We start from the raw sequence: 14,391 nt of genomic DNA on the forward strand, positions 1-14,391 counted from the left end.
AGTATGTACAGTCGACTGTTTGGACCGCTTGTCTTTATGGGATGACGTGCAGCGCTTCCCAGAAGTCGCATTTGCTCAAGATTTGAAGAGAAATTTAGACGTTTTTAAGCTCCTGCAGCCATGATCACCAGTATGATTATCATTGTTGTCGCCGATTTTGGAAAGCATTCAACGATCTAAAATTCACTTTTGGAGTACTTAGTACTAGTAACGTTAGTGGAAGACGTGCATAAAAAACAAACGGCATATATTAAGATGGACCACTCGATATTCTTGGCTGCTTTCACCCGCCGTCTGCCGTTCGCTGTTCATGTAAAATAGTCGACGGGACCCGTCGATCTGCATCGATCTGGCTAAGGACTAATAAACAAATTCGAATGGAAACGCATTGCTTGAAATTTCGTTGTCCGTATTATTGAATCACGTAGGCGTACCCATAGCATGCCTGCATGAGTCTCTGTATTAGAACTAAACCAATGTCAGTGTTTAGAAAGGATGTCACGCGACGGCCACGGCCGCGGCAAGTTGGATAAAACTAACAGGACTACAGAGACGGCCATTGAGAAATTTTCTCATTTGATCTTTGCCACTTACTCCACAGAGAGAAAAGCTAGCTCAAGTAGACTATAATACATAAAATTACAGTTGTCGTTCGTCAAAGTATGCAACATTATCACGGAAACAATATGGAGTGAGCACAAAAAAATCAAAATCACACACAGTAAACACTCGAATAGAAAAAGGCTTTACAATAAAATTCAAAAAAATTACAATAAAACAGTTCGAATTTCCGCTGTACGCATTTACGTCTATTGCATTAGGCTGTACATCGCTCATCGAGTGATAAGTTGGCATCAATACCCATCGAAGGACTTCAATCGCATTCAGTATACAGCTAATTAGGCTGAAGTGAACAGCAACGATCCAAATCTTACCAACGACGGCACATCACAGTGTATGCACACAATAACGAAAGCCGAAAATGACATTTAAGAGAGAAACGCCGGAGCGATTCCCCGATGGTGGCCATGTCGGTCGCATCTTGCTACCGTCCGTATCATCGCTTCACCAGCACAGCCGTCTATGGCGGCAAAATAGTGGCGCGTAATTTTAAAAATCTTCGTGGAACGTACGAGTGTCTCCCATCTCACGCTACCTGTATTCGTCGCATCATCCACAAGAAAGAAGCTCCCACCAAGCGTAAGGCTGTTGCTCACGTTGCCAATGACATTCTTGTTTTTCTCTTGACGGTCGGGTGTTGTTCGGGCACATCGGGACAAACAGCGGCCTAAGCCGACTGTGGCGTAGGCGGATCCCAACCAACGGTGGCAGCTAGTTCTTGTCAACGCGATGCTACGGAAGAGTGCCAAGGACACACCGCGACGTCAACCGAGCGGTTCTCCAGCCACAGATCGATTCATCCTATTCATTCACACACAGGCAGACGTTCGTCGTTCGAATAGTGCAAAATAGGCGTCGTTACTGGAGAGAGAAAAGTAGACAATTTTGTTGAAAAAAAAAACATTTTCGTAGCGGGTGGAAGCGGCCATGTAAATGGGTGTAACAGTACTTTGACGGAGACGGTTGAGACGATTTAGAGAAAATTAAAGACTTACTGTAATCATGATGTCCTATACGCTTTTCTTGTTTGATGGAACTACCACTGGAATATGTCAAGTCACGCAGTTCTGATTCATGCGGAGGATAGAGGATAGAATTTTCGAATATTTTCGAAAAATCCTAATCAGTGTGGTAAAAGTATTCCATCAAAGACGAGTCTATCTTAGGATTGATTCAAATACTCAGCTGGCCACTCTTAAAGCACGCCGTTCTTAGCAAACAGAGAAGATCACTTTCAGTCTACTAAGAAACGACTCGTAACCGTGGTTACAGATGTAGAATAGAATTGTAAGCTTGATCTCAACGAAAAGCAATTTGGCCACCCAGAACTCTCGGAGTGATGACGTTTATTTTTAATGTATGGATTTACTTATCCGCGTAAATAAATCGCCGCACAACTTCGCGCAATTGGTGTATCGTCTGATTTTCAATAACTTCGATTCTTTCAGCGTACGAACGTCGCCGGCGCTACCTAACAAGAGACAGTAACAATAGGCGGGCAATTACTTGACGAGCGACTGTGATAATATACCGCCGCGGAAATTGGCAGTTATGGTATACAATCGTTTTATGAATTAGGTGGGACCAAGAGTAAAGGGGCGACTTTTTTTTACAACCGTATCACGAAGGTGGTCGCCACCAGAGACGTAAATATCCAACAGCTATCGTTGGATAAACTCATTTGAGACTATCGAGGACCTAGCAAGCACGATGTCGTGAAGTACAGCAAAAGCCAGTAAAGAATGATATTCAAATGAAATCATGGCCGGCTGGTTGAAATGATGATTTTTTTCTGGAAAATGGCTTCCCTATCTAGAAAGAAGCTGGCACACTTGTGCAGTCGTCTGTTTGGCTGGTCCCTTTCATTGCGAGAGAACGCGCAAACATACGAGTGGCCGCTGTCAAATAATCTATTTGTGACTGGTAATAAAGTTTGCACCTACACCAATCATTCACGGGGCAAAGTTAGCCGCTTTCTAATTTGTGCACATTTATCGTGAACTAGACGGCCAGCGTAAGCTGGACAGTTTAGAATAAGCATATTTATACTGAGCACAGTTTGTCGCCAAGTAAACATAACGCGTGCAAAAATATGAACATTTACCATTTTAATGGCTCGTTTGCGGTTACAGCTGCCACCAATCCGCTTTCATGTCCATTGTGTCGGAGCATATCCGATATGCTCTTGTGTTTCTGTCTGACTGTTGTTTGTGTTATTGACGAAGGAGGCAAAACATCGGCTTAACGTGCACTGAACTTTTTGTCATGTCTTCGTAATAGCAAAATGGCCGAACATGTCCGCTACTATTGTCCATCCACATTTTGTATGCCAGCCTTTGATCTGTATGGCCGCTTCTGATAGTTAATTTTTCTTTCTCTAATCCTCTATGTCGTCGGCGAACTGTCGATGATAGCATCGTCAACTATACAACATAGTACAATGACTATCGGAAATACTGAACGGGAAAAACTGCGTCTAGTAAAAATCCCTTCTAAAAGTTTTAGCACATAGCGGAAATTCGAGCTAAGTCAGTCAGAACGAGACGGTGGCGTGGTAGTCTTGAGAGGCAGGAAAAAGTCCATGGCGGCATACGAAATAGATGAGTGGAAGCGCCAACGGTAGTTAATTAATCAGTAGGAAAAATAAAAGCGGCTAGATAGCTACGATTAAAAGGAGTATGACGTCTTTGGCGTTCTACGCGTGACAAAGATTAACTACCGTAATAATAATAATAATAATAATAAGAAGAAGAAGAAGAAGAAGAACAGGAAAATTGGCAACGACACCAGTCGCCAATAGACTACGACAACTCAAGGAAGTGCTTAGATGCACACAAGATTTATTTCATTGCTTTTTCTCTATTTATCTACGAGTAACAGTGATGTTAGAAGCATTGACGCGGGTCGTTCGATTGGTCACCAACCGACTAACGATGGTAATCTGTTGTCGACTACCAAGCAGCGTCAGGCCAGTCGTCGTACTACTACACGTAAAGACATGAATGCCAATCGAACGAACGCTGGAGACACCGCGGGTGGCCTGGCTTGGCCTGGCCTGTGACCGTTCTCCTTTTTCCACTCTATCGCGAAGTGGAGGTCCACCCTAACCGCAGTGGTCGGCAATGGGCCACTGGCGACGTTAACAACCTTTCCTTATAAAGGTATCACAATGTGCGGTACGCTGCAGGATCGACGCACGAGAAATCTGTCAGCTGCTAAGGTCACCTTCTATAATAAAAGGCACAGTTATGGACTGTCGTACCAACAGATATTCGGATCTCTTTTACACAGACATGCAGCAGGGATGAACATAGGCTCTCAGCCATGGATGGATACACTCACACTAATCCACCATAAGCGTACCGGGTACCCTAGCGATACAGCGTGGCCATTCAGATGTACGATTTCGGCATCATTTCATTCGTTGATCCCGATCTAAGTCAGTTTTGACTTTTCCTTTGATCGCGATTTTCGTTTTTCGGTTACCTATTCGTTCACGGTCTTGCTCGCTCCTAACTTAAATCGTCGTCGTCGTCATCATCATCATCATCGTGTTCGGCGTCGCTAAAGTTGATCTTCGCCCGCCGATGGAACAGGTCACGATCGCTCATTTGCTACAGCCAGCTTCAAGTACGTTCTGTAGCGTACGACAGGACATCCTGCGGAGCAAGTAGGTACGAGAGAGGTGCATGGTGTGGCAGTCTGATCCACTGCGGCGGCCTTTGCAGAGGTGACCGCCTACAAAAAGCCACCTAGCCCCCTTTCGTATCTCGACTATGAACATACAGGGCTATGCTTTGCTGGTTGGTAGGGCTAGCGAGTTCGACTCGTTCTTCGTTATTTTCGCAGCAAAAATAACAATAGCCGACGAACACGGCTGCACGAACGGCGGTGCTAATCGCCGAGCGTGAAATTGGTCCACTGCTAGGCAATTACAGGCATCGTAGGCAACGCTAACTGACGTCGGTCGATATAACTAATTAGTCGATTTACCTAGCGCGCTGCTCATGGCACAGATTCGCTAAGAGAAGCGTAAAAAACGGATTGATATGCGAACAATAGGGAAAGAATTGATGTTTTGGCGTATTTCAATGGACAAACAGGGGACAGGTAACGAAGAGCGTGCATGAAAATGTGTGAAATGCCCCTGCACAGGGTTTGAGAAGACGTACAGAGGAGATAGATAGGTAGATGGCAGCTCGCTTCTGAGCAACGTCATCGAGACAGAAGCGCGAAAAGAACGAATGCCGCGTTCGTTGAGAGTAGCTAGCATGGCTCGATCTGCCTGTTCGACAATTCAAGTCCAACTGCATTCGGCAGTTTCCATTGAAATGCTGGTTACAACAACAGGAAGTAGTATGAATGGCGCAACCACGAACCCATATGACGATCTCAATAAAATTGGCATTCCACTTATAAACCACGTTATCGTTGCAGCAACAACGGGAGCTACAGTGAAGGGTGCCAAGGGGAACCGTTCATAGGCCGTTCACTTCCGACAATCCCGTACAGCAGCCTTTCGGATCATCCCATGTCTGCGTAGTTTTCCGAGCTGTTGCTAGATGGCGTGATTAGTTGGCGCTGCCGTAATTTATCAACGACAAATTACGATTGTGACGACCATTGTCTTTTAGCGTACAGGACTGAAGCACTACGCGCGAATGCGAATACGTGCGCGCTTTGAAACGATATATTTTACAATTTCAGTCAGTCCATTTGCATGCACGCACAGACGTGCATTTACGTTCACGGACAGCATCGCCATATTCTTCTTCTGACAATAATAGTAAGGGCGGTCGAAGTAATACACCGTATACGACGTAGCACAGAAACGATTCCTGCTAGAGAAATGAATGCATACGTATACGTGTATATCGGCACTCATTCAATTGACATTTGTACCGATCAACGCTGCCTATAGGCGTTACATATAGAATGTATTTGCGCCATATATGCATTAATGTTTTTTTTTTTCTCTTTAAATTTCACGTAGTAAAAGTATACATGTATTTACATACACGTATGCATGTACGCATCAGCGGCGAAACGGCACGCTTGGATCTATTTACGATTCGCGTCGTTTGTCGCGTTACGCTAAATCGTTGCGTTATGCGATCGCCGCTACATTCGAAGTTACCGTGCTGAGTTCTCGCTGGCTCATCCATTGGCATCTGCATTATGTTATGCGTAATAGCGTCGAGGAAGATGGCGGCCGGCTAGCCGCTCGGCCAATTAAAAAGGACAGCCGCTTTGAGCTGTGAGCGAAACTACGTCCATTTTTTACCGTGTGCGCTCGCGACACGTGCATGCTTTCGTCTATGTCTGCTGAAGTTTCGCGGGCCGGCGATAGACGGAGCGGTGACAGTTACGGCGGCTGCGGTGACCACTTCTTTCACTTTCGACTTGTTATTAGTTCAGACTGTAGGCGCGAGCAAATCTGGGGCGAAAAGCTAGTAATGGTGGCAATAACGAGAACGCTAGCCTTCGCAACACCACTCATTGAGTAATGTGATTTATTATTGTTCTATAAATGCACTGCTTGCCCTCTCAAGTAGCCTTTCAAGTAGTTATGCCTCCCCGATTATTCCCAATAGTTTGCGTCGCTCCACTGGTCAATAGCGACGTCGCCACGCGTAAATCCACCGCGGCAGTAGCTGTTGCCGTAGCGTGAATAAGAAGTACCAACAAATGGTCGGAATAATAAAAACGTTGTCATCGTCCATAGCGGCGGCAGAAGTTAAACTAACAAGATTAGAACTTACGCCAGCTGCTATCGGATGTCATACGTAGGAGAAGCCAATTCCCTTTCCAGGGTTGGTGGCCAACGTGGAAACGTAATGGCCATCGTCGCGCTGTTTATCACCGTATCCATCGACGACCGTCCGTCCACGATGGAGGCCCAAACAGCAGCAGCAGCAGCAGCATCGGCATCGGCAGAAATATCAAATCTGCATAGGTATCAAATTTAGCTAATAATACAAGGAGTGAACGGCAGAAAGCAACGATTTGCACATCGCTCGAGTCATCGTGTCAATTCGCGATGATTTAATCATACAGCAGTAACTACAAGTCAGCCAGTCCATACCACCTGCGTCGCTGACTTGACCAGGAGTACCAACATCATATGCTATGACACCTGTATAGCCATGCACATCTATCACGAACGAACAGTCGAGATAGCTTCCTGTAGATAGCTACGGTGTATGATCGATTGTAAGTAGATTCAGGCTTATTCTGGCCGTCTCACATGAACAAGCTGAGCAGCCTAAACGCTAATTACCCCCCGCGGTAATAGTACCAAGGACATATCCATCATCAACTGGGAGCCTAATTCTAAAATGACAAACTACGTTTCCACACAATCGAGTACCTTATGTTGAGATGATCGTTGTAGGCGATCCCAGTCGATCGTTTCAAAGATTCCCTGACACGTGGCCGTCAGCAGAAAAGGGTCAGCAAGGGGTTCATGTCCAGGCCGTGTTTTCTCGGTTTTTCCTTCTGTCATGTTAGTGTTCATAAGGGAAGATATCGCCTGCTGTTCTACTGACGTGGCGTCGAAGGAGCATTGGGTGAGTTCGTGATCGGCAGTTTGCTACCGTTGTTTTTGTTATCGCTGTTTGCCTCATCTTCGGTAGGCATTACGATAAGTGGCAGTGTTAATCGGTACGTAAACGGATTGACGCTTGTCCCCTATAGCAGCGCACAGTGTATCCGGTTCACTATCATGATCTTTGCAACTTACTCACACTATTTCTAAGGATCTGTCTCGCTCTCTTGTTCGTCCTGCTCGAGAGAAACTTGTCTTCAGAGGCTTTCTTTTTTTTTTTTTTTTTTTTTTTTTTTTTCTGTACCGGCTGCACCAACGTGTGGGGGCGCAATACACGTTCGTATCAACGAAGTGAGTCGTTCACATGCGTCCTTTCCCATGTTGTGTCCATCGCTATATAATGCTCGATAGCACATCAGAGTGTATCGTGGGGACAGAAAATCAAATACGATTGATTGCACGCCGTTCAGATGAAACATATATATACAAATTGGCAAAACAAGATAACTACGCCGCGATAAACGACTCGTCCTAACACTGTAGCTAGAACCGTCTGCCGCTCTGTACAGGTGAGGCCATAACGAGCAAGCAACTATAAAGATTAGAACAGGACGAAGTGGGGCTACGATGATTTGATGGAATCGAGCAGTCGATATACGCGAGTAAACGTAAAGTTAATGTCCAACGAGAGATACAGTCGTTAACAGAAGGCGCTATCGACGTGATACGATAGGCGAACGTAATGGCGTTGTATGGTTGACATTTGGCTGATTAAGTTGTTACGTTTGACACATTGCTGTTGTTTCTCGGCTTCAGCTTTTATTCCAATGGGCATCTTTACGTATTTATAGCGTCAATAAATAGTAGAAAATGTGCGTGAACGATTAGAAGGAAACGGACAAACAATATTAGATAGAATAATGTCATAACCCGTACGTGCAACAGCGTACAAGCGGTAGAAAAATATGTTTTTGTATTATTTATGTTGATTCGGCGGATTTTGATCCACCTGCTTGTTATCTCCCGAACTCAACTAATCGCAGATGCGTATGTTCAAAGTGACGGCCATAGTAGATAATTACGATACGGTAACGTGATTGTCTGGAGGGTTAAAGAGTTTAGCTGGTGAAGCCTAGACTGATCGGATTTGCATATATGATATAAATCCGATCTGATAAAATTTCCATATATATATATATATATATATATATATATCTATCTGGAAGCAAACAGGAATTGAGAATGTGTTTTTCTGTGTTTAACTGAAAATACTGCTCCTCTCCGTGTGTGTTGTTTGATGCAATAAAGTCAAAGGTAGCCGATAACCCCGTTCACGCCAGACTTTCGGTCTTCTGGTAACGAGACTTGGCATCGTTCAAAAACAATGAACCGCTAGCTACTACAGTGTTCTTCGAAAATAACAAAGTTATCAAAACGTTGTTGTTTCTATTGAAACATATAGAAAAACAACAAGAAAATGACAAGATCAAATCAAAATCGGTTCAAGATCCTTGACGCTAGCAGGGGCAGCTGCATGTGAGTGTGGGGGTGTGTGTGTGTGTGTGTGTGTGTGTGTGTGTGTGTGTGTGTATGAGCATGTGTTTGTTTGTGTGTGTGTGCGTTGGTGTGTCTGTGTGTGTGTGTAACCATTCAATCATCGTTGTGCTATGCTGTGCTGTGCTGCCGACGGAATCGTGAGCAGTTTTTTTTACTTATCTTGCCCTCTTTCTTTCATTCTTTCTTTGTGCCTAGCTCCTTCGTTGAACGTTTTCTCTGTTCGATTAACACCGTTACTATTGCGACTGCTGTAGCAGCAGCGGCAGCAGCAGCGCCGTCAAAAAACCCAAGCTTCAATTGCTTCGGCCGCGTGCACCCAACGCTGCTCTTGGCGACGCTCGCTTGGTCGCGCTTGATCGCGCTCAAAGGCCACCGTCAAACGCATCGACAGTTATGTCCGTTCACTGCTATGCTAATTTCAACCCAAATATAAACAGCAATATTAGAAGCGTTTAACATTCTCTAAAATTAGAATTTTTTCTCTTATTCATCGTCCGTTATTCTTCCCGGTACGATTCCAGTGGCTACCGTCGTAGCGTCGCCCAATCGAAACTTGATAAATTCTTCAAATGAACACTTTCAGCAAATATATGACTATACGCAATTCTCTATCTATGTGGACCAGAGCGATGTGACAATTTGCAGTTCTTTCAATGAATTGATTCAAGAAGCTTGTATGTGCATATATTGCCCACATACTAGCACCCCCCGCCCTGTTAGCGTCTCAGCAGCCCTCCGATGGAATCGAAAGCTTTGCAAGTAATCCTAAAGGAAGACGATACGCTGTTGTTTTAATTATTAATCTAACTAGAAAAACGCTGTTCAGGGGAACTGAATCGGGTCGGGTAAACTAGAAACGTAAAAACGTGAAATATTCAACTATATCGCACAGTAGGCACCGGATGATATAGAATACAAAGGGCAATAGTTTTCTTATGGATATCGTATAAGGGGAGTGAGTGCGTATTGTGGCAAAGAAGTCTCATTTCGTCAGATCGAAAAGGGGCTAAAAAGATAGTAAACCACTGCGTGTTCTTTATATGCGGTGCCGAATGATAGAAATTTGCATACAGTGTGCATCCATATCTGTGGCCGGCACGTAGTTTTACTTTCTATCTATCATATCATATCAAAAAAAAAAAAAAGAAACAAATGTCGGACAAGCCCTTGTTCAGATCTAGAAAGTAAATGGAAAGAAAAACTATTGACGCGCTATGCGTGGGCGAAAGAACGTCACTGTTATAATAACCAGTGTAGCTTGACTATTATATATGAGACTACGAGAATGAGCCAAACAGAGTTTCCTCCGAAAAGCCCCTATCAACGGTAGCAGCTTTTAATAGGACTCCAGTGCTGGTTGTCTAATAGAGCTTTTACTATCTTTATGAATCTTACAATAAATATGACGAAGCACTCGTTCCCTTGCCAGCAAACGATTTCATTGTGAAGCGAGACTCCCGATAAGAGGGAGGGGGCAAACATTTATCTGGTTGCATATATATATATATGTATGAATTTAGCACAAAAAATATATAGCAGAAGGATGCAAATGCATGAATGACTCGTAAAGGGAGTTGTTTTCTGTGCTGAGCGAGGATTTATTCAATGAGAAGTGAGAGAAAAAAGCGAAATCATAACTCGACACGCCCCAATGAAAGAACGGAGCTTTGAAACTGCGGCAAAACTCCAGTCACAGTAGCGGCCGATACGTTTGCCAAGGTTGCCAAAGTCCGGCCGATTGTCAGCCGGACAAAATGACAGATTCTAAGCCAAAGCCCAAAATCACTAGTGCTATATAAAGTGATTATATAGCAGAGTGAAGCTAAACTTGCTAGCCATGTCTGAACACAGATTCATAACACACACACAAACAGCTATATATGGTATAGCAGCATTGGATTACGAGAAGCGTCTTCCACAAAATAGAAAGCAATGTAGAAGAACACGCTTGGGGTACAACGGTCGAGATCTAAGTGATACAATATAATATGCAACGAAGATGCTCTACTAACGACAATAGCAGGACGCTGGATGATGATGATCATAATGAGCAAGAGGCCAACATCAAATGAAGGACAAATTACTATGTGGATGTGTGCAGGTGGAAATTTAGGCGGGCAATCGCCGCCGGCCAAATTCGGCCCTGGGAAAAACACGATCTTTACAGATGTTGCAGACAGATACTGGGTATCTTATTGGTGAGGACGTTTATTTGAAGTTCTCATCGCGGCAGCACATTGTTGTAAGAGGGAGGAAGCGAAGGAGGGAGTACGCAGTAATCCATTAAAGTCGTGATACATATTGCACTATGAGTAGACCCCTGTTCTGTTAGATCAACAAGGATTCAGGAGTCGCAACCTTCTAAACGGGTGGGTGCCTTCCACCTGGGGTTGTGTTTCCGCAACCATGCGAACGATTAGTGATGGATCGATCGCCTAAATAGGTTAGTTGTCAGATCGGTGAGGGACGAGCCAAAAGGCCGGTTATCTAATGCTCTTGGCAATTCCGTCAGGTTGCAGGTGTAACAAGCGAGCCATAAAGGGATTCAGACATATAACTGAATAACTAGAGATACCTGCCGTAGCCTACAAAAGAAAAATTATCGAAAAGACACAGTTAGCAATTTGTCATTGTTATCCGTTTCGAAATTGATTTTAGCGGCTATTTTTAGCCACGAGTTCACAATCGTGTCGCCGCTTTTGTAGCTTTTACGATCATAAGCAGATACGATCAATGCCAGCATCACTGGAGCTTCAATTCAGAATTCTATTCATGGAGATCTCAAACCGCGAGGCTCTAGAGTGTAAACAAAATGCGTAAAATCGTTAAGTTTCAATTGTAACAAGAAATTTTCAAATCCGAACAAAACGAAAAATATTTGACCATTAGATAATTATTCGTTAGGCCAATGGTAACAACAGGGAACTTCAGCTTGTTTAGTCAGTGGCCAGCAATTATATATTCCGTTTGACAATGGCCGTATTGTCAGTTGGGTCGCATGCAACGAAGTAGGATAAAACGCCAACTATAACAAATTACGATACCCATCCAATTATTCCGTCGATGTTTGCCCATAAAGGATTCCTTTGGTCGTCAAGCCGCATTTTTGCTCCGTAGTGTTTTCGATAAGGAGATCTACACATCTAGACTGTAAGACGTTAGAAAACCGTTACCGGCCTTCGTTCAACGCGTCTACACAAGCATCCAGTGCCGATCTCTAACGTTCCCATAACGGTGATACATTTAATAATAATGACAATTGTTATGATCTTAATGAATTAATAAAAATACTAGAGATGACGTAAATACGTTCAAATCTAGAGAGTGTGCGTACGGTAAGAGTGAGCTACGAGCTCCTATTTTAAATTGTGTTAGAATTTATTGCGTAGATACGAATCATGATGTTTTCGTTTATATCCGGTGAAAATTCATTCGGATTGAGGCCACCGCGTAAATTTCTCAGGTATATTCTACTATGTCAGATAGTAATCAGAGTGAAATAAAGTGGCAATAACTAGTTCAATAAATAAAATGATGACTTCGTTGTGTGCCCTCATATGGTTTTGATTGTTACAAACGAGATAGCGAGTAACATTTATTATAATAGTATCTACTCTTATTGCAACAGCTTTGCAAGCCTTCTTCATTCAGGCCCTATTATGACGTTATAAGCTATTGACATCGACGTTGATGATGATCCTAACAGAAAAATGGGCTGATCAGATGCATCGTTGTGAAATAGTAAAGATTAAACATAAATTACCTTTGACCTCCCCATCAGTTGCTCATCTTTTGTCGTACCGTAGCATCGTATTAAATGTCAGTGGCCGTGTTTAGTCTTATTTTGTAACAAGCTCCACTTTAAGTCAGTAGACGTGTATGATATGGATAATTTTTATCGAACAAACAACTTCTCTCGCTCTAAGATAGTGTCTCATTGACGATTAGGGTGAGACGTTCATTGCCATTGCAAGTTCTGTCGCTTTGAAGGTACAGATGCGAAATTAGGCTCAAGTTTCGGCCCAGCTGCAGAAGATGCCAAATGACCCGATTATTAATTCATATGTCATTTTCCTGTTGCAAACGTCTCGCATGTTTATCATCGTCCTTCGTTACCATGTCGCTATAACGATCTTTCTTACTCAATTAGAGTGGTCCTCTGCCCCCCCCCCCCCCCCTAACGTTTCGACGACATTAAAGACGCTACAAACGTTGAACTACGTAGTGCTCGTAAGTAGATTGATATTAGATAAATCCCTGGATGGCAAATGGGAGTTTTGTGGTTTGAGTTTTCAATCTGTGTTGTACGAATTTTGTTGTGGAGAAAGGCACAAAAGCCAAAAGCTAGCTTATACAACAGCAGTTAGCAGAGAACCAGTAGGGAAAAGAAGTGTATAGAAGAGTGGCAGCCTCCATTGGGCTATAGCCCATGTTGATGACAGGTAGTCGTTGGTGAGACAATTACCAATACCTATGACAGCTTATCTAAGGGTCACGTTCATAGCTCGTAACGTCAAGAACCAATTGATTTGGTTTTGTACAGCCTATCTTGATTTTCAGTGACCGAAACCGTGCCATGCTTTCGGGTCGATTTAGCCGAGCTTAGAAAGTTCAGACTACGAATAGTCTCTCACGATCGACCGGGACCTTTACGTCAACACCGTGTGCAGGTTTATGTTCTCCTACCATTAGAATATTGTGCTTGAAGGCCAAAATTCGTTAACCTTTCTAATAAACTATATTTTTACTGATAGCTTTGGTAATACAGGTTGGAGCTTTTTTCCTTGAATTTGAACTTCTGCGTTTTTTTGGATAACCCAATAGGGAAAACAGGCTTTATTTGGAAAACCGGTGAAACAACTGTAGCCTCCAAGTTTCTTCAATGTAAATTCCACTATTCAAAGCGGCTTCGAGTTGTTTAAAAGATGTATCCTCAAGATCTGACTACTTAACGCATTTAATAGAAAGTAACGTTTTCTCATACGATTTCTACAAGGCCGGGTTTGTTTACACGGAAGAGCTCAGCGCATCTTAATCCATTTGGTCCTTGGTTAAAATGGCGCACTCGACAAAGCTGCGTGAGAATTCAAAAAATGAATGTACACTAAGCTAAATAAACACAAAAAAAGAGTGCTCATGTATATTTCGGACACCCTTAAATATTGCCTTTTCGTCATCGAAGTTTTCTGTCGATTTTCTGCGGAAAAATGTTCGCTGATCAGTGTCACAATACAGTGCCAATCAATTGTAATGAATGCTTCCTAATTTCTAGGAATTCTACGATCTCAGTAAACACCAATCCAACAAAACGACCCCCTTCCTCTCTCTCTATCTCTCTACACTCATCCTATAACTCACCATCCCGAGTGTCATTGTGTTTTGATGTTCCGTAGGCAGTTTGACTGTTTTGAGGTGCCGCTCGCTTGCAGCGCGGCACTCAGCAGACGTGCACCTGACGCCAAGAGAAATCGGCGCTTCGTTACTTCAGCGTGCTGCCCTCAGTTCAACTTCGGGCAGGGAACGCAGTACAATCGGAGAAATTTAATAGTTTTTACTGCTTCACTTAATAACGTTGAAGTCCACAATGACATGTACTGTTGAATGGTAATAGGGCCGTAACGCGAAGTCGTTCAGACGAACAAGTAAGTATGTATATATACATATAT

General features: G+C 43.4%; 1 protein-coding gene across 4 annotated transcripts in view; it reads right to left on the reverse strand.

Annotated features, from left to right (window-relative positions):
• Nucleotides 1–14,385, reverse strand: part of LOC111251714 (uncharacterized) — a 91,463-nt gene extending 77,078 nt beyond the window's left edge. For 2 of the 4 annotated variants that reach the window (XM_022808597.2, XM_022808596.2), the window contains exon 1: nt 14,084–14,385. In XM_022808597.2, coding sequence (XP_022664332.1) covers nt 14,084–14,098 — 15 coding nt within the window. In that variant the 5' untranslated portion in view covers nt 14,099–14,385. Of the gene's footprint in view, nt 1–935; nt 1,073–6,991; nt 9,417–14,083 lie in introns of those variants that run through there. The other 2 variants (XM_022808594.2, XM_022808595.2) reach the window with 2 other exon arrangements.
• Between the last annotated feature and the right edge of the window lie 6 nt (nt 14,386–14,391).

This window comes from Varroa destructor, unplaced genomic scaffold (genome assembly GCF_002443255.2).
Source record: "Varroa destructor unplaced genomic scaffold, Vdes_3.0 BEIS01000005.1, whole genome shotgun sequence".
In the NCBI taxonomy this organism is placed as follows: Eukaryota; Metazoa; Arthropoda; class Arachnida; order Mesostigmata; family Varroidae; genus Varroa; species Varroa destructor.